Here is a 24,712-nt window from a genome sequence, read left to right as displayed (position 1 = left end):
TTATTATCTTATGTGTTGTAGGACACATAAGATATATAATAATAACAATAAATACATAATTTATTATATATTATGGGGCACATAAGATATAATAAATACATAATTTATTATATTATGAGCTGTAGGGAAAGTAAAAATAAATATATGATTTATTATATTATGTGTTGTAGGGCAAGCCCCTTCTCATGTTCTTCCCTCAAAACTGTTCTGGGGAGTGGCAATCTTTCAGGGCCTGGTCTTCTTTGGGTGAACAAATAGAATTTCTGGATCTACAAAGTTGATACTGAACCCCTGAACTGTGCTGGAAGTCACTGACCAGTGAGGTCTTGCATGAGCAACCAATAGGGTTTTAGACAGAATGGGGAAGTGAGTGGAGTGGGGCTTTGAAGTTTATATAGCAAATTTAAAAAAATTAGTCTCCATGCCAATGTGGGGCTTCAACTCATGATCCTGAAATCAAGACCTGAGCTAAGATCGAGTTTGATGCTCAGGACGCCTGGGTGGCTCAGTGGTTGAGCATCTGCCTTTGTCTCGGGGCGTGATCCCAGAATCTTGGGATTGAGTCCCACATCGGGCTCTCTGCGTGGAGCCTGCTTCTCCTCCCTCTGCCTATGTCTCCGTGTCTCTTGTGAATAAATAAATAAAATCTTAAAAAAAAAAGTTGGCTGCTCAACCAAGTGAGCCACCCAGGTGCCCCTCATATAGCAAATTTCTAAAAATGTCTTTAGGGATGCCTGGGTAGCTCAGGGGATTAGCGCCTGCCTTCAGCCCAGGGTGTGGTCCTGGAGTCCTGGGATGGAGTCCCACATTGGGCTCCCTACATGGAGCCTCCTTCTCCCTCTGCCTCTCTCTCTGTGTCTCTCATGAATAAATAAATAAAATCTTAAAAAAATAAAAATGTTTTTATTTTGTCTTAATTTTTACCTTAACAAAGGAATTTGCATATTTTAAAAAGCCAATTAGTTTTATAAGGCACTTAATGAAAAATACCAGTCCCCTGTTCTAGTTCTCCTACCTCCATACGTGCTGCTCTAGATGGCACTCCTGGGCTTCTTGGCTTTCTTTGGGACACCTCGTATTTCTTAGTAACATAGTCCTATTGTTTCTTTTCTTCCATTTTATTTTTATTTTTATTTTTTTTCTTTTCTTCAATTAGAAGATGAGGATATGGTTCTTTCAATTCATGACCCTCCTCATGTCCCCCCCCCCCATGCATTCAAGTACATCATAATGTTTACTTAACTCCATACTCAGTGCTTACATTACTAAGGCTGTGAAAATAGTCTTCAGAGCTGAGTTATGTCATGTCCCTACTAAGACTCTGTGAATCTGTAAAAATTGCTTTTGTTAATTAACATCAAGGACATGAGACTGAGAAACTTCACTCTCTAATATCCTGTAGGTACTGACTTTGCGATTTGAAACCAATGGGTGAGAATGGGACGTCCCACTGTGGCCTAGAGGTCTGAACCAGGTGCATCATGTCCACACAGAGAGGCAGCCTCAAATTCCAACCTCCCTGCAAAGCTTCAAAAGGGGGCATCTGGACACAGCACTCTACCTGTATCTTAATTATGTAGTTATCTATTACATAATTCCCTAAAATTAATTATCCTAATGTTGTGGTTACAAAGTGGACCCCAGTCCCCTTCTCAGCCCAGGCTTGCTGATGTCTGCCCTTACACCTGTGCTTGGCTTGAACCTGTCAAGACTCCGCGGCGTGTACGCCCCACCTGCACCTGTCCCCTGAGGCCTGTAAGCCTCACCTGCCTGCACCTGTGCCCCCGGCCTTCTCTTTTACGTAGTTTCCTATGTACCTGCCATGAATTCGTCCCTAAACCTCTCAATAGCTCGAACCCATCAGGTAATTCTCGGGCTCCACACTTTTCTTTCCTCCAAGACCTCCTGCTAGGGCCCCTGTTCCTCAGGGCGCCAGGGCAGTGAACTCCTGCGTCTAAGTATTAAAGAAAACCTGCTACCTCGGATGGAACAGCTCCCGAGGAATACGTGAGTCAAATTTAGGGAGAACTAGTGACATTCCCATCTTCTTGCAAAGTTTGACAGTGTTCTCAGAAGGACGTCAGCCACCGTGGAGCGGGGTCCTGAGGGACAGAAGCGGCACCGAAGCCCCTGGGGACTCAGGCGGCCGTCAGAGGCCCCCAATTCCCAGAGGACCACCGCGAGGACTACAACTTCCAAAAGGCCAGGCAGAGGCAGAGCGCCGAAAGGACTACAACTCCCAGAATGCCGCGCCGAGGCCTAGCGAGAGGCGCCGCCGCGAGAACTACAACTCACAGAAGGCTGCGCGAGCCGAGAGGCCTTCCGGATGCTGACGTAGGAGCCGCGCCGGGCTAGGGAGACGCGGGCGAAGGTGAGTGCGGCTTGAGGGCCGATAGCGGGGGTAGGGTGGGGTCCGGGGCGACCTGGGCGAGAACCGCGGCGGAGCGGCCCCGCGGGCAGGCGATTCGGAGGATGGGTGACGGGGACAGGTGGAGGGGGCCGCGGGACGGACGGGACCGCGAGCTCTGCTTCCTCTCCCCGCAGTGCTCATGACGAAGTTAGCGCAGTGGCTTTGGGGACTGGCGCTCCTGGGCTCCACCTGGGCGGCCCTGACCACGGGGGCCCTGGGCCTGGAGCTGCCCTCGCCATGCCGGGAGGTACTGTGGCCACTCCCGGCCTACTTGCTAGTGTCCGCCGGCTGCTATGCCCTGGGCACGGTGGGCTACCGCGTGGCCACTTTTCACGACTGTGAGGACGCCGCCCGCGAGCTGCAGAGCCAGATCCAGGAGGCCCGCGCCGACTTAGCCCGCAGGGGGATGCGCTTCTGACACCCCAGCCCATTCTTACCCGACAGCCTTTCCTCCCGCGGCCCATTAAAGAGAAGTTTATTTTCTAACATTGTTTAGTTGGAGCATAGACAGCGGGGACTTGGGGGTTCCGTGTACCAGCTGTGGGTCCCTCCTCCTCTTTGCTCCAAAGGAGGCAAAGACCCCTTCTTAAGATCTCTGATAGAAGTGTCATTTCCCTTTCTTGGTCCTGTTAACCGTGTCTGGAAGTACTTCTCAGCTTCTCTTCTTCCCAACACCCAGGCTCTGTTCTAAGGCCTCCACCGAGTTCGTGGTTCCTTCAGATACCTCTTAGGAGCCAACCTAGCAGGCCAAGCTGTGGGTGGGATCGTGGACCTCTGCCCTTCACCAAACCAGGCAGGTTGAGAATCACCAAAAAGAGATTGAGCTTTGATGGGCAGAGGTAGGCAACAATTTATTTTAAGGCACACTCTGAAGATTTCACCCCAACCTCCACAATTAAAAAATATAATCTATAAAAAATAAGTGATTCATTTCCCAAGTCTCAGCCAATCTTCCAAGCAAAACACTTTCTTTGGTCCCTCGAGTCTCAGTGTTAGTTGTTAGTTTTTCTTTCCCACAACCCACTGCACTCATGGAGCTGGTCAGCAGACTGCTGAGACACAGAGCTCTCTTTGGTAGCAGGTTGGCATGAAGATGAGCAGTGGTCAGGTGAACTGTCTCAGGTTTGCAGGAGCTGATAGTTCCTGTCTGGCCCCTGCGAGTACTTCCAGAAAAGCCAGAGGCGAACAAGGCTGGTGAGGATCCCAGGTAGGTTGGGCACCTGAAGTCACAAGGGCTGCTATGAGGAGAGGATTTTCCACCTTTCACACCTATTGCCCATCCTTCTGCTCAGCTTACCATGATGTAGGGATCGCCCAGCTGAAACCCATAGAGGGTCCAGGAGGCAGAGGTGAGGAGGGTGGCAATGGTGAGTGGGAATGAGAGACGCTGGGTTGATTTCATCTGAATGATCTTGGCCTAGGTAAAAGGATGAAAGACCGCTGTCCCAGACACATCATAAAGCTCTCATTTGTCTGAGAATTTCCTCAGAAAAAAGATCAAACATCCTCTCCCTCTTGTCTCCCAGTTACCTACTTCTACTGCCTGTCTTCCAGGATCTTCCTTCCTTTGGAACGTAGGCTACAGTCTCTGGCTATGGGACCCTGACCCTTCTTATCTCCCCCACTTCCCTGCACAGCCCCCACTCACCAAGTCAGCCAGTGGTGAGAGGTACATACTGATGGTGAAGCCACTGCAGAAAAGGCCCAGCTGCTGAAGCTGGGTCTCCAGGTTGGGCACCAGGAGCCAAAAGTAGCCAAAACCTAGGAGAAGGACCCCCACCAGGGTTGCAGTCTGAAGGAGCACCGGCCGCTGCAGGGGAGAGAGGAACCTTTCTTTTAGGTGTCCCAGGAGTCCTCTCTGATGGTCCTGCTGGAATTAGTTCATCCTGCCCTCTCCTGCTCCAGTGGGGGAGGTAACCTTCACTAAGCCTCCAGTATAGCTCTTGCTGCAGCCTCCTCCCCACCAGTAACAAACCCGTCTGATCCCCTCACAGCACTGGAGGTTTCTAGAAGAGAAGGCTAGTATTGGTGTGAACTTGGTATACACAGTAGGAACCTAATAAATGCTGGTGTGATTGGGGAAGCAGAGCTAATCAACTCTTTTGCCAGTCCTGACTCTGAAGGAACTCTCAGAGACAAAAGCCCGCTCCCCTCAGCTTGTTGGGCAACAAGGCACCATGGGGCTGAGCAGAACTACCAGCTTGCCAGAGATAGGGGGGTGGGGGTGGGGGACTGCTCAATGCGTGAGTTCCAGAGGCTGGCTTCACGGAGGAAGGACGACTGCAAGACCGCAGACTGGAGGGGCCTTCCAGGAAAGGGTGGCAGTGCCAGCCTGTCATCTTCTAGGAAGCAGTGTTTACTCTGCCAGCAAGGCAGGGTGTGCAGCACAGAGGTGGGTCCCAGGGAGGGCCGCTACCTTCCGAGGGCAGTAGTGCACATACACCAAGATATACAGGGTCTGAAGCACAGCACCCGTGGCGTTCACGAAGATCAGGATCCCGTCACCCTTCAAGGCCCCGTAACTCAGCCAACTCAGGTTGCTGCAGAGTGGACAAGACGGTCATTCGGGACGGGGATGGGAGGGGGACCCGGGGTTCCTCCTCCCCCCAATCCCCACCTCCCTCAACTTCTCCCGCCGCAGACGCCCGTCTCACTTGATGTCCGTAGTGAGAAAGGGCAGGAACTGGACATTGTCCACGCTCCGGGTCATCCGCATGTGCCTGAGGTCCGAGCTGTAATGGACCCCCGAAAGTAGAGGTGAGAGATGGGAAGAGAGAAGCGGGCTGCTGGGGAGTCGAGATCCCTGACACCTGTGGTCGTCCCCGGACAATTGAAGGTCTCGGCCCCGCCCCGTCTCTGGCCTCTCCCTCAGGTGCCCCGGCTCCCTCGACCCGAATCCACTTTGACCCAGGTTTCGGACGCAGCCTGGGGCTGCGCCCACGTCCATGTCCCCTCTCCCTTCCTGACTTCCAGCGCCTGCCCCCGCCTAGCCCAGCCGCACTCTCACAGGCCGGTGGAGTACATGGCGAGGGTGAAGAGCACGCAAGCCCCGGAAAGGAGTGAGTCAGCCACGCCGCCCGGCTCCATCTCCCCCGGGGTCGGATCCCGAGCTGCCCGCCGGCGTCAACTAGCTGACCCGGAGCCCGCCCCGGCGGAGCTCCGCCCCCGCGCGCCGCCGTCCGCCGGAAATGGGCCCGCAGCCCCGCCCACACGGACGTCCAGCCGGAACCATGCCCCGCCCCTGCAGGTCCTCACGCGCGCAGAAGCCCGGGTCGGATGTTTCCTTCCGGGTTCCGGCTGGTACCTCGTCCCGGCTCCGCGGACCTGCCGGGTCCCCGCCGCCCCTCAACGCTCTGCTTACCCCCTGGCTCACTCGGACCCCAGCCTCCAGTCTCTTGCTCGTGACCGACGTGGCCGCCCACAAAGCAAAGCTTGCTGAACCTTCGCGGCCAGGAGCCCCGGACCACGGCTCCCCGGCCCAGGCTTTGAGGCTCCCCGGTCTGAAGCCTCTTGCCGGGGCTTTCAGCCATACTGCTGTGTGCCTTGGCCAGTCTGCTGGAGCGCCAGCCTCTGACCCCTAGTCTGCCCGACTAGGCTGCTGGGAACTTCCCCTGCCGCAGCCCACTGCCCCGGTGGCTGGGGCTGTGGGAGCAGGTCACGCCTCAGCTGCTGTTCCCCGGACCCCTCCAACAGCAGGAGCCCAGTGCGGGAGGGGTGTGGGGGTAGAGGTTTCACAGGAAGGGCTTCTAGGGTGGGCTGCAGCCTAGAGCCCCCAAGACTGCTGCCTGGCGCACAGAGGAGGAAACACCCTGCCCTTTGGCGCTGGGGAGGGGCATGTATTCTTTTCAGAGGGAAGGAACAAAATTTAAACCCAGTTGTTACCTGGTGTCCTCCAGAGCCTAGCACATGGCAAGGACTCAGTGGTCATAAATGAGGGTGGAGGTGGGGTGAGGGCAGAGAAACAGGTCCAAATAAAGAAACACATGGCTTTATTTATTTATTTTATATAAAAAAACTCCAGTTGTAGAAATCACAGACACACATCAAGTTTATATACAGATCCTGTACACGTGGGCCCTGCCCTGACAGCTACACTCTAGGCACAGGGTGGCACAGCCCCCCTGCTGGCACAGCTCTGGGGAGTGCAGTCCCCAGATGGGACAGGATGCAGTGCCTGGTTACAAACCTCTCCATGGCAGCTCCAAAGACTTCTAGAAGCCTTGGGAGAGATGCTGGATCAGCCCAAGCATGCTGCCTCTCCTGTCTCTGCCTCCCAAGCATGAAACCGTCTCATGCTTTTCCTTCAGTCAGTTCATCTGGGCATCCTGCCTCTCTTTGGAGGGGCATCTTTGCCAAACTCAGTGTCCATCTGCATGACCCCAGGCCCCTTCCAGCTTGATTCCCACAGTGTTGGTCTTAAGAGGCCAGGTCTGCACAGCTTGTTTCTTTGGCTTAAGGGCAGGAATGGTAGGGAAAGGACGGTCTCCACTTCTTTGTCCGTCCCTCAGGGTGGAGGCAGGGTTGGCACTGCCAGGCTCGTTGACCTCCTTTGGGTTGAAACCCTTAATACTGACCCATTTTGAGGCTGCTGAATGGCAGCTTGTGCATGTGGTGGGAATGGTTCCCAGGACAGGTGAGGATGCCTCTGCCAGGGCTCCTCAGCCCCATTCCAATCCATAGGCTAGATGTGGCCTCTGCCTTCATGGGGTCTGCAGCAGCAGGAATGGCAGGAGCAGCACCACCCAGGCGAGGGGGAAGAGGCGGGGGGCAGCACTGTGACCGATGCTATGTAGAACCTGTATCTCTGGGTCATCTGCAAGATGAGAGGGCAAAGCCCCCAAGGTGAGTGGCCCTACTGCTGGCACTGGCCCTCAGCTCTATGAGGTTTCCCCAGCCCCTGCTTGTGCAGAAGCCACCTTCTGTACCCAACCTCTTTAAGCAGACTTCAGGCCCAATTTGCTCAGGCTACCTACCTGCCAGAAGTCTCTTCTCTTGTGGATTGGCATGGGCCTGAGGACTGTGAGCTGAAAGGCAAGAGTGGTAGCAAATCAGGTACAGTACTGGGGAGGCAGATAGGCGGGACCTCCCTGCCACCCGAAATCACTTGCACAGGCCCAGCAGCGAGATGGAGGAGGGAGGCCCACAAGACTCTGACACTCACTGATTTTGCCACTGACTGTCACCTTCAACTTCAAGCACCGGTCTTCCTGATGGTCAATGGGTTTGGCTGTAAGATAAACCCGCAGAGTGTCAAGGGAGGAAGAAAATACAGGTGGCAGACACCTTCTGCTCTCCTTTTTCAGGCCTTGTTCATTTGAGGCACTCTCTTCCCACTCATCTGTGATCCTCACCTTCCTTGTTGATGGCCTGCTTTCTTTTTATTTTTTTAAATATTTTACTTATTTACTCATGAGAGATACAGAGAGGCAGAGACACAGGCAGAGGGAGAAGCAGGCTCCATGCAGGAAGCCTGACACAGGACTCGATCCCAGGACTCTGGGATCACAACCCTGAGCCAAAGGCAGACAGAAGCTCTACTGCTGAGCCACCCAGGCGTCCCTGTTGGCCGGCTCTCTGCCTCATGCTCAACCTTCCATTCTTTGCCATGACCCTTGGCTTTGGAGATAGCACTAAGAAACACACACAGACCATGTCCTCTTGCTACAGTCCATCCTTTCCTCCTCACAGCTTGAAGTAGGTTGGGGCCTTCCTACTCTGCTCCCCCTGCCTAGACTCCACTGACAAGCTGATTTTCCAACTCATGAAGCCACCAGTGCCTCCCCAGTGCCCTTGGGACAAAGTCCTAACTCCTTAGCACTTTCTAGGCCCCCATGATCTGCTCAGTCTACCTCTCCCCACTTCCAGCGTCACTCCTGCCATAGTTTGAATCCATATGGAGTTCCCTGAAGATACCATGCTCCCCTTTGCACATGTCTCCTTGTGCCTGGCCAACCCTTCTGCTTGTCCTAAGCTCTTGGGCCATATTCCCCAGGAATGCTTCTCTGAGCCTCCTGAGCCTGGCAGGTACCCAAGTCATTTTCCCAAGGCCCCTTGGTCCACATCTTCATATCACAACTGTTCTAATGGTCAGTCTCCTCTGTATGTCGCTTTCCAGCTTCCTAGGGGATAGGGACTCTATCATGTTTGTTTATCTCTGTGCCTGTTCTGCCAAGCAGAGTCCCCAGTACGCAGCAGCAGCTGACTCCATGCCTGTAATGTGAATGAATGAAAATAATTCAGGATTGGAAGGGGCTGTGTGCAGCTCTGAGCGCAGGCATCATACTGGCCGTGTCCCTCTATGGCCTGTGTGCATGCCCTGAGGACTCACAGATATAGTAGTAGCTGTGTCCCTCTTTGAACTCCTTGCCCAGGGTGAAGGGCGTGAAGCGCTGGAATTTCTCAGATAGCTTCTCCGGGCCATGCCTGGCACTGGGCTGGTTGCATTGCCAGCGGACTTGGTCCTTGGATTGGGGTTGGCACAGCTGGTACTGCTCATGCTCCACCAGGTATAGGGTGTACCGCTCCATGGCAGTATCCGCCACAGCATCATCCTCGTAATGTGGACAGATGATGTCCAGGTAGTCATTCAGCCGCACATGTACCGTGTAGTCCTCATTCCGGAACCTGTGCATGAAGAGCAGGAGAAAGCAAGTGGTCATTTGGAAGCCAGGCCAGGGCTGTGAGCCACCAAATGTTTAGTTGGCCCCTCATATTTCACATGGGAACCCTACAAAGATTTTTCTTGGAAAAATTGGAAAGTTGGAAGCCCAACTCCCAATGTTTACTGCTCTTGACCTCTTCAATATCTTTACACCATCATCAAACATGCTTCCTACCATCACTACCTCTTGTTCATCCTCTACATAGCATCCGCTTTAGGATCCTTCAGGTACCAAAGCACTTCCCAGATATTTACCCAAGGAAGGGCAAATGACTGTCGTAGCTCACTCATCCTGCTCTTCTACAGGAAGTATCTCCCCAAATCTGTTCTCACAGGTGTTCCCTTAAATGCTGTTAGCCCTGGGGCTGAGACCCTCCCATCAGGGTTGAGGAAACCCTTCTCTCTGCGCTCAGCCCCCAGCACACCAGCGGCTCCCGGTCCCTCACTCCTCTTGGCCTCCTCACTCCTCTTGGCCTCGCCGGGGAGACCCCGAGCGCAGTCCACCGGTCAGCTTCACTCCCGCCCCCAGCACACCAGGCCTACAGACACTATCGGCCCACTTACAGCAAATCCTCCCCTCCCCCCAAGCTTCCGCAGTTGTAGCTCACACCTGTGTCCGCCTCTCAAAGCACCCCAAAACTCCCAGCCCCTTCGCCTCCCAAGCCACACTTTCCCCTCCAAGCGCGGAGCTCCAGCACCGCCCGGCTTCTCTGGGAGGCTGCCTCTCAGCCCCGCCGCCCCGGGCAGCCGGCTCTCTCCCAGCCCTGTCCCCGGGGCCCCTAGGGCTCCAGCCCGGCGGCCCGGACACCTGGCTCCAGCCGGGCGCGGCGGGGTCCCGGCGGGGGAGGTGCCTCCCTCCCCGCTGCTCGGCTGCCCTGCTACTCTGAATTCCCCCAGCTCCGCCCGCGAGACTCTGCAGGGTCGGCTGCCAACCTGCTGCCAACCGGAGCACCAGCAAGGGCACGGGCGGGGGGAGGGCAGGAGTTCGGACGGGAGGCCTCCAGGGTGGGCACCTCCGGCCCCCAGCGGCCCGGCTCCGGGGCCGCGTGCCAGCGCGCGGCAAGCCACCCCTCCCCCTCCCCCACCGGGCGGGGGAGTAGGGAGGAGGAGCGCGCGACCGAGGGAGAGGCTTTTAAAATTCCTCTCTGGAGAGATAAACATAGAAGCCATTTCAGAACAGGTATTTCAGCTCTGGGCCTGGCGTCTTTCCCCGGTTCCCGTGACGGGCACTGACTCATTCCTCACCCACCTCTGCCGCCCGCCCCGGCGCTCCGGAGAGCTCGGTCCACTGTGGAGGGGTCCCGGGGCCCCCGGGGCCAGGACTTGCCCCGGGCACTGTCCTCAGGCCTGGGGCTCGGGCAGGTCTGCGCGGGCTGCGGGGATGGGGCGGGGCGTGGAGGCCAGCGCCCACCTCCCGGCAGCCCCCCGCCCCCGGCTGGAGATCCGCGCCGGGGCCCTCGGCCTGAGTCACCCTGGCCGGCCTCACCCCTACCCAGCTCATCACCGCCTCTTCGGAGCCTGCAAGCTGGCCCGGCCTGGCCGCCTGTACACTGCCCTCTGGCCGGCTTCTCTCCCGTTCTGGGTGGGGGGAGGGGGGTGCGCACGTGCAGCCAGATGGACAAGGCAGAATTTGTGCTGGGTGGGGGCACCCACTGACCTGCCCCCGCCCCCAGGACAATCTGTTCCACTTAGCGCTCCTTTGACTCTGGCCCTCCGTCTGGGAAAAGGGGGCAGCGGCGGCGTCAGGGAAGGCGGGGAGGGGGAGCAAGGAAGAGGCTCCTTCCTGAAAGAGAGGAAATCTGGGAGCTTGGGAACGGAAAGGGCTCCCCCCCTCCCTCCTCACGGTTTCCTGCCCCCCCCCCCCCCAGCACCTGGCATGGGCAATAACAGGACTTCGCTCTCTCCCACTACGAGGTTGGAGCGGGAAGCAAGGAGGGAGGGGGTGCTGCCCGGGCTGCCCCCGTGGCCAGGGGGCAAGAGGGCACTGCCCTCCGGGGTTAGCAGCTGGCTGCTCCCTCTCTCCCAGCCCCAGCCCACAGACCCTCACCGGGCCGGGCCGTGTAGCCACTGGGTCAGAGGAAGCTGGTTCAAGGAATTCCTCAAGGGGAGGGGGGTCAGGCGTTCTGGGCTGAGGGTGGCCAAGCGGAGTGAAGTGTTTTTCCTGACCCCACTGCCCAGCCCTTCTCTCCCTGCCCCGCCCTACCACCCCCTACACATCCTTCTCCCGTTTTCCCACAAATATTGTTCCCTTAACTTCTGAAAACTCAAGGGCAAGAACAAAGGGTCCAATGGGCTTCTTCCTCCCAGGACCATTTGCCTCCCAGCCCTAAACCTGCCCAGGAGACGTTAACTCCTTCCTGCCCAGAGCCCTCTGTGGCCCTTTTAATCCTTTCCACTCTTTCTGAACTTTTCCCAGGTGTGCCCCCCCATCTCAAAACCACGTACCTCCCTCCTGCCACCTCAAAAGATCTCTTGTGTGTGGAGAGGAGCTTTCCAGGGTCATCTCAAACACAGAATGCATAGGCTTAAAGCCGGAAGGGCCAGGTTCCTTCTGAGGGGTCCTTCCAGGGTTACAATATGAGCATTCTGCTTACTCCTGATGTCACATTAGGGTACCTGTCTGTGTGGGCAGAAGTCCAGGTGACCCACAAGAAGAGGCACAGAGAGTTTTGTGGTAGAAGGACCTAGAACAAGAGCCCTGAAGTGTTCAGCAAGAGTCCCGCACTTCAGGGTAACAGAGGGATGGGAAGGAGCGGCAGAAATAACCCTGTGCAAGTAGTCCCGGGCAGGTTCCTACCCAGGGGCGGAGTACTCCCAGTTATGGGGATAAAAGGGGGAAAAAGCCTTAGGAATCCCTCCCGCCTCTGGTCACTGCCACAAGACTCGGGACAGGGGCTGGCCAGCACAGTTACCCAGGCAGGGGGCCGGGGCGTGGGCAGTGCCAACCGGGCGCCCGGGCTGCGCGCAGGAGACTCAGGGCTTACTTGGGGTTTGAACTGTTCCAGAAGACGGTGTGGCGGTCAGCAGCGGCCAGACTGCAGCACAGACCCAAGAGCGGGGCCCAGAGGAACTCCATAGCGCAGAGCCTGGCCGGGCCGGGCGAGGACGAAGGGCTTCTCGGGGTCGGGTTCCCGCGGGCTGTCTCGGCGGCGCAGGCAGCACCGCGCACGGCTCTGGCCCCTCCTCCCGGCGACTTCGCCTTTGGGGCCGGCGCCGCCCGGCCCGCCCCCGGCCCCGCCCCCAGAACCGCCCAGCCAGGAGCGCGGCGGCCCCGGCGCTTGGGGGCTGGGAGGGAGAGGAGGGGGGAGGAGGGAGAGGAGGAGCCGGACGGGAGCGTCTGCGGTGACAGAGGTGCCCTGCGCGGCGAGTTGGCTTGCCCGTCGCTCTGCGCGCGGCCCTTTGGGCCCGTGCGGGGCGCTGGCTCTGCGGCCCCTGGCTCGGGGGCGTGCGGGACAAGGGAGCCAGCTGCACGTGCAGATCTTCGAACGCTCGGTGCGGGAACCTGTCGTGCCGCTCCGCGCGCGGCTTGCGCGGGGTGCAAGGTCCTCTACCCGGCCCACACCTTTCCCCAGCCCCGCACACCCGGGCTCCGGCGCCCGCCTTCCCGCCCTCCTCCCACCCGCCTTCCCCGGACTCTGCGCTCGGCTGCCCCTCCCCACACACGCCGCTGTTTGTTTTCGTTGAGATTGTCAATGTTGTCTTTGTTCGGAAGATTGTGTCATCGTCTCGATGCCGGGAATAAAGTGCGACCCTGTGTGATCAGGTGTGAAACGTGTGCGGCTGGGGCGAAGGGCGCCTCTGCCCATCATCGCCTGCGAGAGGGAGGGACACTCGGGTTCCCGGGTCCGAGAAAAGTCTCTCCCGTTTCTAATGCTAATGACGCGTGTATTTGTGTGCGCGCTTGTGTGCCAACACACGTGTGCACCGCGCGAAAGGGTTTTTAATCTGGACTGTGAGAATCTGGGCAGTCACCCAGGGTGACAAACTGTAACCACACATGTGCATCTGGCATGTGTAAATATGTGTGCTGGCACGCGAGCGTGAAGGCATGTGTGTGTAGCTTCACAGCCGCGTGTGGGGAAGCGTGTGCAGCTCCGGCGTACGCGTGCTAATGTTAGTGAACGGCGTGTGAAGAGGGGAAAGGTGCACAGGCGAGCGGGGCGTGTGCGGAGGGGCGGGAGTGTGCATGGCGGGGACCGCCGGGCGGCGGCGGCTCCGGGCTGGCGGGCCCCTCCCCCTCGCCGGGCACTCGAGCCCGCGGGGCTCGGCCTCCCGGGGCTCCCCCGCCGGCATCTGCAGCCCTCTGGAGAAAGGTTGGCGCGAGGGAGGACAGGTGTTTGCCGAGGCCAGTGTGGGCGTCTGGGGAGGGAGGCCCGATGCTGTGTGTCTGCGTGTCACTGCGTGGCTGTCTGCGCGCCCGGCTGGCCTCGAGAATGTGTGCGCCTCCCCGGCCGGCTCTTCCCCGCCGCTGCGCATCGCGGGAAGCCGCAGACCCGGGGCTCCTGGCCGGCTCAGGCCCAGCTCCCTGCTTCCCAGGACGTTTCATCCTCTTTTTTTACGGCCGGGCCTGACGACAGCGCCTGTAATTACACGCGGCCGCGACGCCGCTGCCAGTCGGGCGCAGAGGTCCTGCGGGGGAGGAGCCTGGGGCGGGAAGGCCGGGGCTGGCCTCCGAGGGCCGCGGGCTGCGGTAGGAGAGAGCCACCCCGCGGACTGTAAACACCTCCTGAGCCTAAGCCGATGTCTGGGTTCCCCCTCCCCCGCGCCTCCGCCCCAGGCGGCGCGCCCAGCCCCGCGGTTGCAGACTTGCAGCCCGCCTGCTCCCGCGGGTCCGAAGTCCAGCGGCCCCCCAGCCCCGGGGCGACGCCTCACGCGCGCTTAGCTCACCTGGGAGGACACCTGGGTGTGGGCCTCCTACGTGCCCCTGGAGAGATCACCCGATCCGCGCGCGTGTGTCCCGGAGAATCGCGGCTCTGCCGGTAGAGGGTCTGAGCCCACGGCGGCTCCGCTGGACTAGCCCGGCACCGAGGGCGCGCGGCAGATGGTCAATACGTGCTGGTGGAGGGAGTGAAGTCACTGTCGTGTGAAGGGGCCGAGCTTCTGGAGACTCGAAGAGGGCTTTTTAGGGGAGGGTGCTGGTAGCTCTCCGGGGAGGGTGGCCTTGCGTTGCGGATCGGGAGCACATCCCCCGTTTCTCGAGCGCCCGGCCGGGGGCGGGATCGTGTAGAGTCCCAGGGCTGCGCCGCTTGGTCGGGCAGGTTCTGGCGCGCTGGGCCCAGCCCGGCGGGGCCACGTCCGTTCCACTCTGCCTGTGTCTGGGTCTGGGTCTGGGGCAGGGCTGGGGCGAGCCGGATGGGGAAGAAGTGGGGGCCCTCCCTGACTTAGAGCTGTTCCCAGTACTCTCACTTCAGGCTTTGATCCCCTCATTCTTCGATCCATGTATTTGTGCATGGGGTGTCATTTGTCAGACTTGGGAGGGCACCTCAGGTGTGGTGTTGTTACCGAGGGTAAGGGTGGGTCTGAGATAAAATCCCTGCCCTTGGGAAGCCCCTAGACCAGTAGGGGAACTATTAGACAAGTCACACTTTATACAACATACTGGCCAGGTGCTGCAGCCCAGGCTGCTGTCCACTGGCCACCATGCTCCCTGGTGGCCCCTTAGAGCTGCACCATGACCTGCCAGACCCAGAGGAGGGCTGCAGGTACTCTGCCACCCAGGATGAGACATGGCCAGGACTTCCACTCCCAGATGCGGCTCCTCCTGCCCCCTCCCTGCCCACCCCGGACCCAGCCTGCCCAGGCAGCTGGTGTCTGGCTCTGGCCTTGGACTACCTCTGGCAACCAGTTGTGTGCTTCTGTTGGCTCCTGCTACTGCCACCCCCAGGCAAACATCTGTGCTCAGTGGTGAGAGCTGAGGTGGCTGCCTGTCTGCCTGTCTGCCTGTCTGGGAAATTCCCCTAGTGAGTCCTTTCTGGAAATTCCTGAGGTGCAGGATTAGCCCTCTGAGGCCCCAGGGGAGGCCCACCCCCGGAGAGAGATGCTGTCCACCTGCTGGACGGCACACTACCCTCCTGGAGGCGCTCTTTCCAGGCTGTAACAGGCTGCCACTCCCTTGCTGAGTGCCCTGTGGTTTGAGGTGGGGAAGGCCAGGGCCATAGTGCCCCTGGGCACTGTCTAACCTGGCACAGCTCCAGGGCATCTCTGGGCCATGGGGTGAGGCGGGAAGGGGACTGCCAGGGTAGATCCTGAGCCTGGAGTGGCCTCTGCTCCTCTCTGTCCGTGCCATTTGAAAAATAAAGGATATTTTCCCACTTTATTAGTAATGTGTGTATATTTTTCAAAAGTTGGAAAATAGAGGACAGTAGAATAGGGTGGGGGACACAGCCTCCACTCTTAGCATCTTTGTCCCTTGCCTGCCAGCCTTTGCTTAAGAGTTTGTTTGCTTTTAGATAGTGTGATAAGTGACTCATTTCTATTGTTATTTCTTTTTTTTCCCTTTTAGCTTTGCAACAGAAGACATTTTTCAGTGTTATAAACTCCCTGTAAACAACATTTTAAAAAAGATTTTATTTATCCATTTTATTTATTTATTCATGAGAGACAGAGAGACAGAGAGAGAGACAGAGAGAGAGAGAAGCAAAGATATAGGCAAAGGAAGAAGCAGGCTCCATGTAGGAAGCCCGATGTGGGACTCTATCCCGAGACTCCAGGATTACACCCTGAGCCACCCAGGCGTCCCAGACATTTTTCATGGCAGCATAATGTTTCATTAGGTGTCTGAGTGTTTTCTGTCTGCCAGTGTCATGAGGACACACAGAAATAAATTAGAGTGTCCGCACACTCACTCAAGCACTCCTCAGTGGCTGAGCAGAGTTGATTGCTTCTTTGAACTTACAGGTGATCCTGAGGTTGAATTCCATTCACTGGATATTTATGGTGCACCCACTCTGATCAGGCTCTGGATTGGGGCTGAGGGCTTAACCGAGGACAGTAGGTGAGGGCCCTGCTCTTGTGGAATTTACATTTTAGATGAAATCTGGACATCTGCTTTCTTAGATTTTGGAGAGTTTTACAGATGTGAGAAAATGCTTTTGATATTGCCAAATGGAAGCCAAATTCTTTGACTACTGGTCCAATTCTCTTACTGAGGGATAAGGTGACCAGAACCTAATGGATCTGTCCTTCCTGCATATTGCATATCCAACTCCAGATTTGGGGGGGGGGTGGCATTCTTCCCCTGGGAGCCCACTGCTGGGAAGAGGAGGCTGGACAGGATGGGGAGTGGGAGGGAGATGGAACAGGCAGTGCTAAGGAGGATGGACATGACTGTGGTTTCTGCACAAAAAGTACCAGAAGGTGTTTTGTACTACTGCCTCTTCCACCAAAAATTAACTAATCACTCATGTCAAACACTGTACGGGGAAACACTGGGGACTCTGAAGTATATCTTTACCCTAAAGTAATTTAGCCTGCTGGCAAATATATAATTAGAATATAGGTTGAGAATTATAATAGAGTCATAAGTGATACAATAGGCTGTGGGCTGGGGTGGGGGAGGAATGTTTATTTGGGTGAGGAGGGCTTCACAGAGGAGGGGATATTTGGAATGGGTTTTGGAGGATAAGTAGGCATTCATATTCAGAGATGAGGGGAACAAAGAACATAAGTCGCAGGGGTGGCAGTCTGTGCAGGGAACACTCTGGGGTAGCTACAGGTACAGACTGGGCCTGTGGGAGTGTCAGCCCCGGTGGGGAGAGCAGAAGGTGGTTTGCAGGCCACGTACCGAAGGTCTCAAATCCATGCTCAGGATCTCAAACATTGTTCTGTAGCTCATAGATACTTGAGGAGGAAACAGCAGATTTGTTTTTTTTTTTTTTTTAATTTATGATAGTCACACAGAGAGAGAGAGAGAGAGAGAGGCAGAGACATGGGCAGAGGGAGAAGCAGGCTCCATGCACCGGGAGTCCGACGTGAGATTCATCCCCGGTCTCCACGATCGAGCCCTGGGCCAAAGGCAGGCACCAAACCGCTGCGCCACCCAGGGATCCCAGATTTGTATTTTAGATAAATCATTAGGGTAACAGAATGTGGGTGAAGGAGGGAGCCCAGAGGCTAGGGGGCTGGTTAGTTCTGGTGGGGTGTGGAGGGCCAGAGGACAGGTTAAACAGTGGAGTGGAAGCCCCACCATAGGCCTCCGACAGGAGTCTTGGATGGCCTGGGGGGCAGAAGCACCACTTCCGGGTAGGGAGTGCTGGAGAGAAGACCTGGCTGGATAACCCAAGGCTAACCGGTTTAAAAACAAGAGGTTTAGGTCTGCGTCTCTCATGAATAAATAAATACAATTAAAACAAAACAAAACAAAAACAAGAGCTTTTATGTTTCCCCACGAGGAAGCACTCTTGAAACAGGACAGCCACTCATTAGCATCCTTGAGGAGCCAGTTCCCAGGTCCCTCTGCCTTGTCTGCTTTGCTGCCCTCACTACTGTGGTCTCAAGATGGTGGCCTGAGCCAAGGAGATGCATTCCAGCCGGGCCACAGGAGGAAGGGGTAGAGTGAAAGGTCTTCTTGTAAAGATTTCTTTTAATCTGGTAAGGAAATCTTTTTCTAACAGCTTCCTAGGCAATTTACTCTCAGGGGAAAGAACTGACTCAGTGTCCATGGCTACAGCTGCATCTTCGAAGGAGCAGGGGCTGCTGTGACCGGGCCTGGGGCCTGCCTCCCCCAGCCAAGATCTGCCGTTAACCTGGAAGAGGGGTGGGCACTGAGCAGTGTCCACACTGCAGGCAGGTGGCATTTAAAGGGCCAGTGGGACGTCCAGGGGAAGGGGCTCAGGGGACAGCTGGAGATGGGGGTCTGGAGCTCAGGGTACTTGTCACTTTGGGGTGTCATGGTGAACCTTGGCTCTCTAGGCGGCAGGGAAGAAGAGCGGGCTGGATATAGGGCTGGGGATCCCTTTGAGACGGGGAAACTAAAGAGACCCCATGAAAACCTGCTACACCCCCACCTTACATATACCTGACAGACCGGTAGGGTCATTCTCCTTGTGAAGGTCAAGGACTTAGTGACCTCTTTGGAATCTTTCAGCACAACAGATAACTAAAGAGCACCAGGGCGGGATCATCATGAAGTTTTTCAAGACCACCCACTCATCACGACCCCCGGCTCCAGGGTATCAATGACTTATGGAAGACAGCTAAACACTTGTCTTTGTTCTTGGATTACTGAGAAGATGTGTGCTTGGCAAAGATGAGATGCCCCCTCCTTTCCTTTCTGCATATCTGTCTCCCAGATGCTCTCTTCATCTTTGATGGACTCTGCTCGCACTCCTCTAGGCTTCAGTCTGATTTCTCTCCTGCATGAAGCCAAGGAGCCTCTTGGCAGGTCCTGTGGGATTCCCCCTTGTGTCCTCAGACCCAGTCAGCCTGCGTCATCTTCCCTGTGCTCTGGATGGGAGAGGGAGAGGGGGCAATCCCATTCCTTACCAACTCCCAGCTTTGGGTCTCTCAGGGTGGAAAGGCCTGTAAGGTAGGCAGGAGGACATTCACGCTAGGCGCTGCTGAGAGGCCTCTTTTCCAGCCCTGGCTAAGATCTTTCACTATGACATAGTTAGTATAAGAGCAGGAGTCTAGATACTTTATTTCCGAAGTATTTCTTTCATAAAAAAATTTTTTTTTCTGATTACAGAGGAAGATATGATCAGTGCAGAAAACCCGGAGTAGCACAGATGAGGGAGAGAAGGTGACTCACAGAAGCGGCAGAAATCTCAGGAGCCTGCAGCCCCCCATCCCTTCCCCAGGGCTCTGTAAGTTTTATGGTGAATGTCTTGGTGAGGCTGTGGTTTAATGCCTGTGTTACGGCCAGCTCGGAACTCCTTACATTTGTGTAACATTTTACGATCTTCCAGTGTTTTCAGCTGCGTATTTTATCATGTACTATTTCATCTTTATAGACTCCTACACATTGCAGGGTAGGCAAAGGCATAGTGAGCCTCCATTGACTAGGCCAGGACATCAAGGCTGGAGGGTGGTGGTACTGGGAATTCAGACAGCTAAGCTCGCTCCTGCTTCCATACCTAGCTGCCTTTTTTCTTTCTTTCTTTCTTTCTTTCTTTCTTTCTTTCTTTCTTTCTTTCTTTCTTTCTTTCTTTCTTTCTTTCTTTCTTTCTTTCTTTCTTTCTTCTTTCTTTCTTTCTTCTTTCTTTCTTTCTTTCTTTCTTTCTTTCTTCTTTCTTTCTCTCTTTCTTTCTTTCTTTCTTTCTTTCTTTCTTTCTTTCCTTTTTTTTTTTTAAGATTTTATTTATTTTTTCATGAGAGAAACAGAGAGAGAGAGAGACAGAGACACAGGCAGAGGCAGAAGCAGGCTCCATGAAGGGAGCCCAATGTCGGACTCGATTCTGGGTCTCCAGGATCAGGCCCTGGGCTGAAGGCGGCGCTAAACCGCTGAGCCACCCATGCTGCCCCCCTTTCTTTCTCTTTCTTTCTTTCTTTCTTTCTTTCTTTCTTTCTTTCTTTCTTTCTTTCTTTCTTCTTTCTTTCTTTCTTTCTTTCTTCTTTCTTTCTTTCTTTCTTTCTTTCTTTCTTTCTTTCTTTCTTTCTTTCTTTCTTTCTTTCGATTTTATTTATTTATTCATGGGAGACAGAGAGAGAGAGAGAGAGAAGTAGAGACACAAGCAGAGGGAGAAGTAGGCTCCATGCAGGGAGCCTGACGCGGGACTCGATTCCAGGACCCCGGGATCATACCCTTAGCCAAAGGCAGATGCTCAACCGTGGGGCCACCCAGGAGTCCTCCTTGCTGCCTTTCTGTCCTGGGTGGACAGCGGAGGTCTGGGCCTAAAGTGCTGGTGTGCTTTGGGCGAAGAAGGGGGAGGGAGTGTCTGTAGGGACATGGAAGGAAGGGGACCAGAGGGACAGTGAGCTGGGAAGTCCTAGGAGGGGCCCAAGGGGGTATGTGTGGGAGGCTGATGAGGTGCAGGCCTCCAGGGCCTCAGCCTCAGCCCCCCACCCTGCTGCCCTGGCCTGTCCCATGGATATTTCTGGAGGTGAGTATGTGTATCCCACACTCTGTTGGACACTGCCTGGGAAGCCAGATAAGATGACCTGTGAGGAAGGATGGAGAAAAAGGTAGCTGGGGTTGAGTCTCAGCTGTGGGAACTCAAGAAAGTTGCTTAACCTCTCTGAGCCTGCAGTAAACATGCTGGGGAAACACTGGGAACATGGCAACCCAGAGCCCCGAGGTTCAGTGGGGTGGAGATAAGGGAGTCCCCAGTTAAGAGTGGGGAGCAGGTGCCTTCCAAACCCAGAGCGATGGGACAGGCCACCCTGCCCGGACCCGCAGGTGTGCCAGGAAGGAGTCTGGGGGAGTCTGTCCCTCGGAGCCCATTTTTCCTTCTAGGGTCCTAACACTCCCCAGCTCTCCCCCAACCATGGTCCTGGCATCATCTCATTCACAGCAGGGTCCTGACTGAAGAGGGGAATAGTGAAGAGGAGGTAGGGAAGGGCATGCAGCTGTGGCTCTGGGGTGCAGGAGGGGCAGCAGCCTACAGAAAGCTGGGGTGCCAGGCAGGTGTGCTAAGTGCTGTGGGTCCCAGCAGGAGAAGCTTCTCTCTGGGCGTGAGTCCCTGAGCCAGGAGGTATGGACATCCTGTGGCTTACTGGGAGACTGGTGTCAAGTGGGCCAAGGTCGTTCATATTGGGCCTCTGAGATGAGGCAAGTGGCTTGTATTTCACAGGGAAACCACAGACCAGAGGAAGGCAGAGAGCGAGAGGTTTGGAGACTCCAATGTGGACAGTAGGCAGGTGCCCTGGGAATAATACCACCTCACGTTATAGAATCCTCTCGGCTCCTGGCTCCCGCTGCCTGTGAAGCACTTTGCATACATTAGCGCACTTGGTCTTCACAACCACCATACGAGACAGGTGGTTTTAGCACCCTCACTTTACAGATGGGCAAACTGAAAGTGCAGAGACATTAATAAGTTCCCTGAGGTCACACAGCCAGTACGTGGTGAAGCCAGAGTCAGAAACGAGGCAGTGTGGCTATGTCCTGACCTGAGTGCTGTACCGCCACCATTCAACTGTTCTGCCTGGTGTTCCTAGAAAGGGGCAACGAGTGCTGGCCTCGGTGCAGGCCACTGGGGATGCAGATATGTAAGACCATTCTGGAAAGGTCTCTACATGACACGGTGTTGTGTCCAAGATTGCGAATCTGGGAAACCACCAAGGAGCCGACACCAATGCAAGCGCATGAGGGTTTATTAGCAAGCTCGAGCTTGGGTCCAAGTATACCCGACACAGTGGAGCAGGGACTTGGACCTCGAAGTGGGTTACAGCTGGGTTTTTTTATAGGCTGGTCTAAGGGATTTTCGGGGTGGAAGAATTTCTCCAAGTTCTGTTTACATTCTGATGTGGGGCTTTCAAGGGCATTGAGCTCTGTTCTCATTCTAATATGAGACTTTCTACCGTGGGCGTGGGCTCTGTTGTCTTTCTGATATGGGATTCTCTGCTGAGGGCAATTCTGAGCTCTGTTGTCTTTCTGATATGGGATTACCTGCTGAGGACGTTGAGGACATTCTGCAGTTTTTCCCATAAAGTTCAGCTCTTATTCACAGGGGCCTAAGATGGCTGTACTTGTGCTAATGCTAAACTTTAGGTGGGATAGCCTTAATTTTTCTCAGCCTCCACAACGGCAGCTGTTCTGGTGTGGCGGGAAGGCAGGGCTGTCCAGTCAGCCTCAGGAGCCTGCAGATCAAATACCTCCTCCCCGCAGGCCTTTCCTCCTGAGGCTCAGCTAGTCAGAGGGTCCACCTGGGCTCCTAAAGCAGAGGAAGGACTAGGAGATGTGGGGACTGGAAAGTTCATTTCCTACCAGGCTGTTCCTGTGGTCTTGGCTGTAGCTCTGGCTGCCCCATGCACCCTGGTCCCTGCGTCACCTAGGACAGCTTCCCAGCCTTTTTCCATCTATTGTATTTTTTTAAAAAAAGATTTATTTATTTATTTATTTATTCAGAGAGAGCGAGAGAGGCAGAGACACAGGCAGAGGGAGAAGCAGGCTCCATGCAGGAAGCCCGACGTGGGACTCGATCCCAGATCTCCAGGATCACACCCCGGGCTGCAGGCAGCGCTAAACCGCTGCGCCACCGGGGCTGCCCCCATCTATTGTATAAAGTACTGAATTTCCTTCCAATAAGCCCTTTTTTGTTTTAAGTGGCCCAGAGTCAGTTTCCATCACTGGAAGCCAGAGGCTGGCCGGCAGAGGGGTCAGTGATAGTGGCAAGGTCCGGGCCTGGGAAGCTGGAAGGGTCCATTGCAGACTTGCCCCTGGGGAGGGGCAGGAGCTCCCCTTGAGCAGATTAGCTGTGAAGTGCTTGGTGAATGGGTTGGGGTGTTGCATATTTAGAGCTGGGCCTGGGACTGAGCTCTGAGCTAGCAACATGGAGATGGAGCAGGGAAAGGGGTTTGAGGCCCTAGAACCCATATAAGAGAAGGTGGAGAGCTGGCTTGCAGCTAGTGCCTGTGAGGAGTCAGGAGGGAATTGGGAAGAAATCCAGATGGAGAGATGTGTGTCCGTTTGTAGATAAAGAGGAGAGAGTTGGTGTAGGGAGCCTGGAGATACATGGGGAGACTGAGAAGCGGGCCTCAGGAGGGATACATGGGGATGGGGTGGGTTGCAGGGCAGAAAGTGGGAGTCCATGCGAGTGAGGGGCACCCTTGTGCCTCAGAGGGGAGGTGGGGGTGGGCCGAGAGCAGGAGGGATTGGCAGGAAGGCCCTGCTCCCAGGTCACCTGCTCCCAGGCCTCCCCCAGGCTGGAGCTTGGGCTTTGGAGACAGACTACCGGCCTTCAGATGCCAGCTCTTCTGGCTTCATTGGGTCACTCATGGGGATGCAACCCTGGGCAAAGCACGTCCCGGCCTCAGTCTCCTCACTCAGGAAATAACCAAAAGGATCATGGTGAGGAGGGAATGAGATAATGGAGACTCAGTACTTAGAAAGCGGGTATGTCCACTGTATGAAAAGACCTTGGGATTAGCTATTATGGTGGGAATTATGACTTTTACTGGACAGTAACAGTTACGGATTCCAGTCCCAGGACTCCGGCTCCTGCCTCCTGAGCTGGGACCTCAGGCTCCCTGCAAAGTCCCCCGTGACAGTTCCAGGTGGCATGTCACAGGAACTTCTCATCTGATGTGTCCCAGCTCCCTGCCACTGTTGGGGTGTGACAAGTGGGCAGCAGGGGCCGCTCTGTCCTTGCCCTGTCCTCTCCCCTGGTGCCCCTGTGGGGGGTCCTCCGTGTTCTGCTTTGGTGTGTCAGTACTCCAGGTGTCCTTTATAGCTGTGCCAGGGCTGGACAGGGTGGATTTGCAGGTTTGCCACCTGGCTGTCCCGCAGGGATTCCCAGTCCTCTCTGAGGGTGGGGGCTTTGCCACAGAGCCCGGGGAGGGGGGGTGAGGAGATGAGAGGGTGAAGGGATGAGGGGGTGAGAAGGTGAGGGGGTGGGGGGATGAGGGCACTGGGCAGGAGGCTGGGCCCTGAGAGGCTGGCTCCTCCTCGGCTGGGTGCTTCCAGTCTCTGGGAGGGGGAGAGGGGCCTTTGCTCTGCCCCGCCTCTAGACCACCTACCTCTGACCAGGAGGCTCCTGGCTTCAGGTGCTCCCACATGGGTCCACCTGCCACATGGGTCCATCCTGAGCTGCTTGTGTGGCTGGCGATCCTGCTCCCCTGGCTACTGGAGCACCTGTAAAATAAACATGACTGAGAAGGCCAGTGACCACGGAAGACACAGATGAAATGAAAAAATAAATAAATAAAAATAAACAAAACCCCCTAAACTCACCTCAAGCCTCACACAGAAAAGCCAAGAGCCCCAAGCTGGGTGGGATTGTAGAGCAGGCCTGTTTGGGTGATATTTATATAAGGGGCTTGGTTCTTCCCTCGGGCAAGTAAAGCAAGTTGTAAAATTTGAAGGCACCTTTTAAATTTGTCTAAAATGCTCCAAATGTGTTTCCTGTCTGGCACTGTGAACGGGCAGTGGGTAACTCGTGTGCATGTGTGGCCTGGAGTACGGGTTAATGAGGGAGCTTGGAGGCTGCAATGCAGAGGGGCTGGTGGGGACCAGGGGCAGAGAAGGAGCCCCTTGTTGGCCAGGGTGTGTGTTCCTAGCATTGGAATGTGTGTGCAGGGCCTCAGGACGTGGGAGGGGGGTTTAGTCTGGCAAATTAGCATCTTTTTAAAAACTGCTATACTTATAAATCATCAGTTAAAGGCCTATTGGGGTAGTAACACAGGTGTGTGGTTTTTACTTCTGAAGCAAGTGGGTGTGATAAGATTTGACAGCACATCATAATTAGAATACTGCATATACATTTTGATAAGTTAGACAATGATTAGGATTAGGCCCCTGCTTCCTGGTTTCTTTCTACCTCTTCGGGCTCTGTTTCCCCCTCCCTGCCCCAGATGTCAGGCTCCCTTCAGACCTCCCCATGGTGTGCATCTGGCCCTCTTCAGGGCCCCCCCACATTTCGTTTTTCACAAACTTCACTTTGTCCCCCTCCCTTCTGATACCCAGCTCAACTTGTGCGAGTTCCCTGTCGCATCTGCTTTGAGGACCAGAGCTGGGCATTGACAGTCTGTGCCCACAGTGGGCT

At 55.6% G+C, this 24,712-nt stretch overlaps 3 protein-coding genes and 1 long non-coding RNA gene across 7 annotated transcripts; 2 read left to right on the top strand and 2 right to left on the bottom strand.

The window, feature by feature from the left end:
• Positions 1 to 2,271: 2,271 nt before the first annotated feature.
• Positions 2,272 to 2,896, top strand: DPM3 (dolichyl-phosphate mannosyltransferase subunit 3, regulatory). Its single transcript, XM_041763995.1, has 2 exons — positions 2,272 to 2,371; positions 2,545 to 2,896. The coding sequence occupies exon 2, from the start codon at positions 2,550 to 2,552 to the stop codon at positions 2,826 to 2,828; it is 279 nt and encodes a 92-aa protein (XP_041619929.1). The 5' UTR covers positions 2,272 to 2,371; positions 2,545 to 2,549; the 3' UTR covers positions 2,829 to 2,896.
• Positions 2,897 to 3,242: 346 nt separating this feature from the next.
• On the bottom strand, positions 3,243 to 5,558 carry SLC50A1 (solute carrier family 50 member 1). 4 transcript variants are annotated; one of them, XM_041763947.1, is made up of 6 exons: positions 5,418 to 5,558; positions 5,065 to 5,142; positions 4,827 to 4,950; positions 4,059 to 4,220; positions 3,708 to 3,827; positions 3,243 to 3,630 (listed from the first exon to the last, which is right to left on the bottom strand). In XM_041763947.1, the coding sequence occupies exons 1-6, from the start codon at positions 5,495 to 5,497 to the stop codon at positions 3,529 to 3,531; spliced, it is 666 nt and encodes a 221-aa protein (XP_041619881.1). In that variant the 5' UTR covers positions 5,498 to 5,558; the 3' UTR covers positions 3,243 to 3,528. The 4 variants fall into 4 exon arrangements, with proteins under 4 accessions (XP_041619881.1, XP_041619898.1, XP_041619890.1 ...); XM_041763964.1 differs by having other exon boundaries at positions 3,243 to 3,601; XM_041763956.1 differs by having other exon boundaries at positions 4,088 to 4,220.
• Positions 4,215 to 6,402, top strand: LOC121495916. The gene is made up of 2 exons (XR_005989068.1): positions 4,215 to 5,167; positions 5,384 to 6,402. It is a non-coding gene; the product is annotated as an uncharacterized LOC121495916 (long non-coding RNA).
• Positions 6,395 to 12,263, bottom strand: EFNA1 (ephrin A1). The gene is made up of 5 exons (XM_041763984.1): positions 12,056 to 12,263; positions 8,739 to 9,034; positions 7,572 to 7,637; positions 7,384 to 7,434; positions 6,395 to 7,223 (listed from the first exon to the last, which is right to left on the bottom strand). Exons 1-5 carry the CDS (start codon positions 12,145 to 12,147, stop codon positions 7,111 to 7,113), a joined length of 618 nt encoding a protein of 205 aa, XP_041619918.1. The 5' UTR covers positions 12,148 to 12,263; the 3' UTR covers positions 6,395 to 7,110.
• Positions 12,264 to 24,712: the final 12,449 nt, after the last annotated feature.

This window comes from Vulpes lagopus, chromosome 1 (assembly GCF_018345385.1).
Source record: "Vulpes lagopus strain Blue_001 chromosome 1, ASM1834538v1, whole genome shotgun sequence".
Taxonomy (NCBI): domain Eukaryota; kingdom Metazoa; phylum Chordata; class Mammalia; order Carnivora; family Canidae; genus Vulpes; species Vulpes lagopus.
Note: the sequence above shows the minus strand (reverse complement) of the source record. Positions and strands in the feature narration are given on the sequence as shown.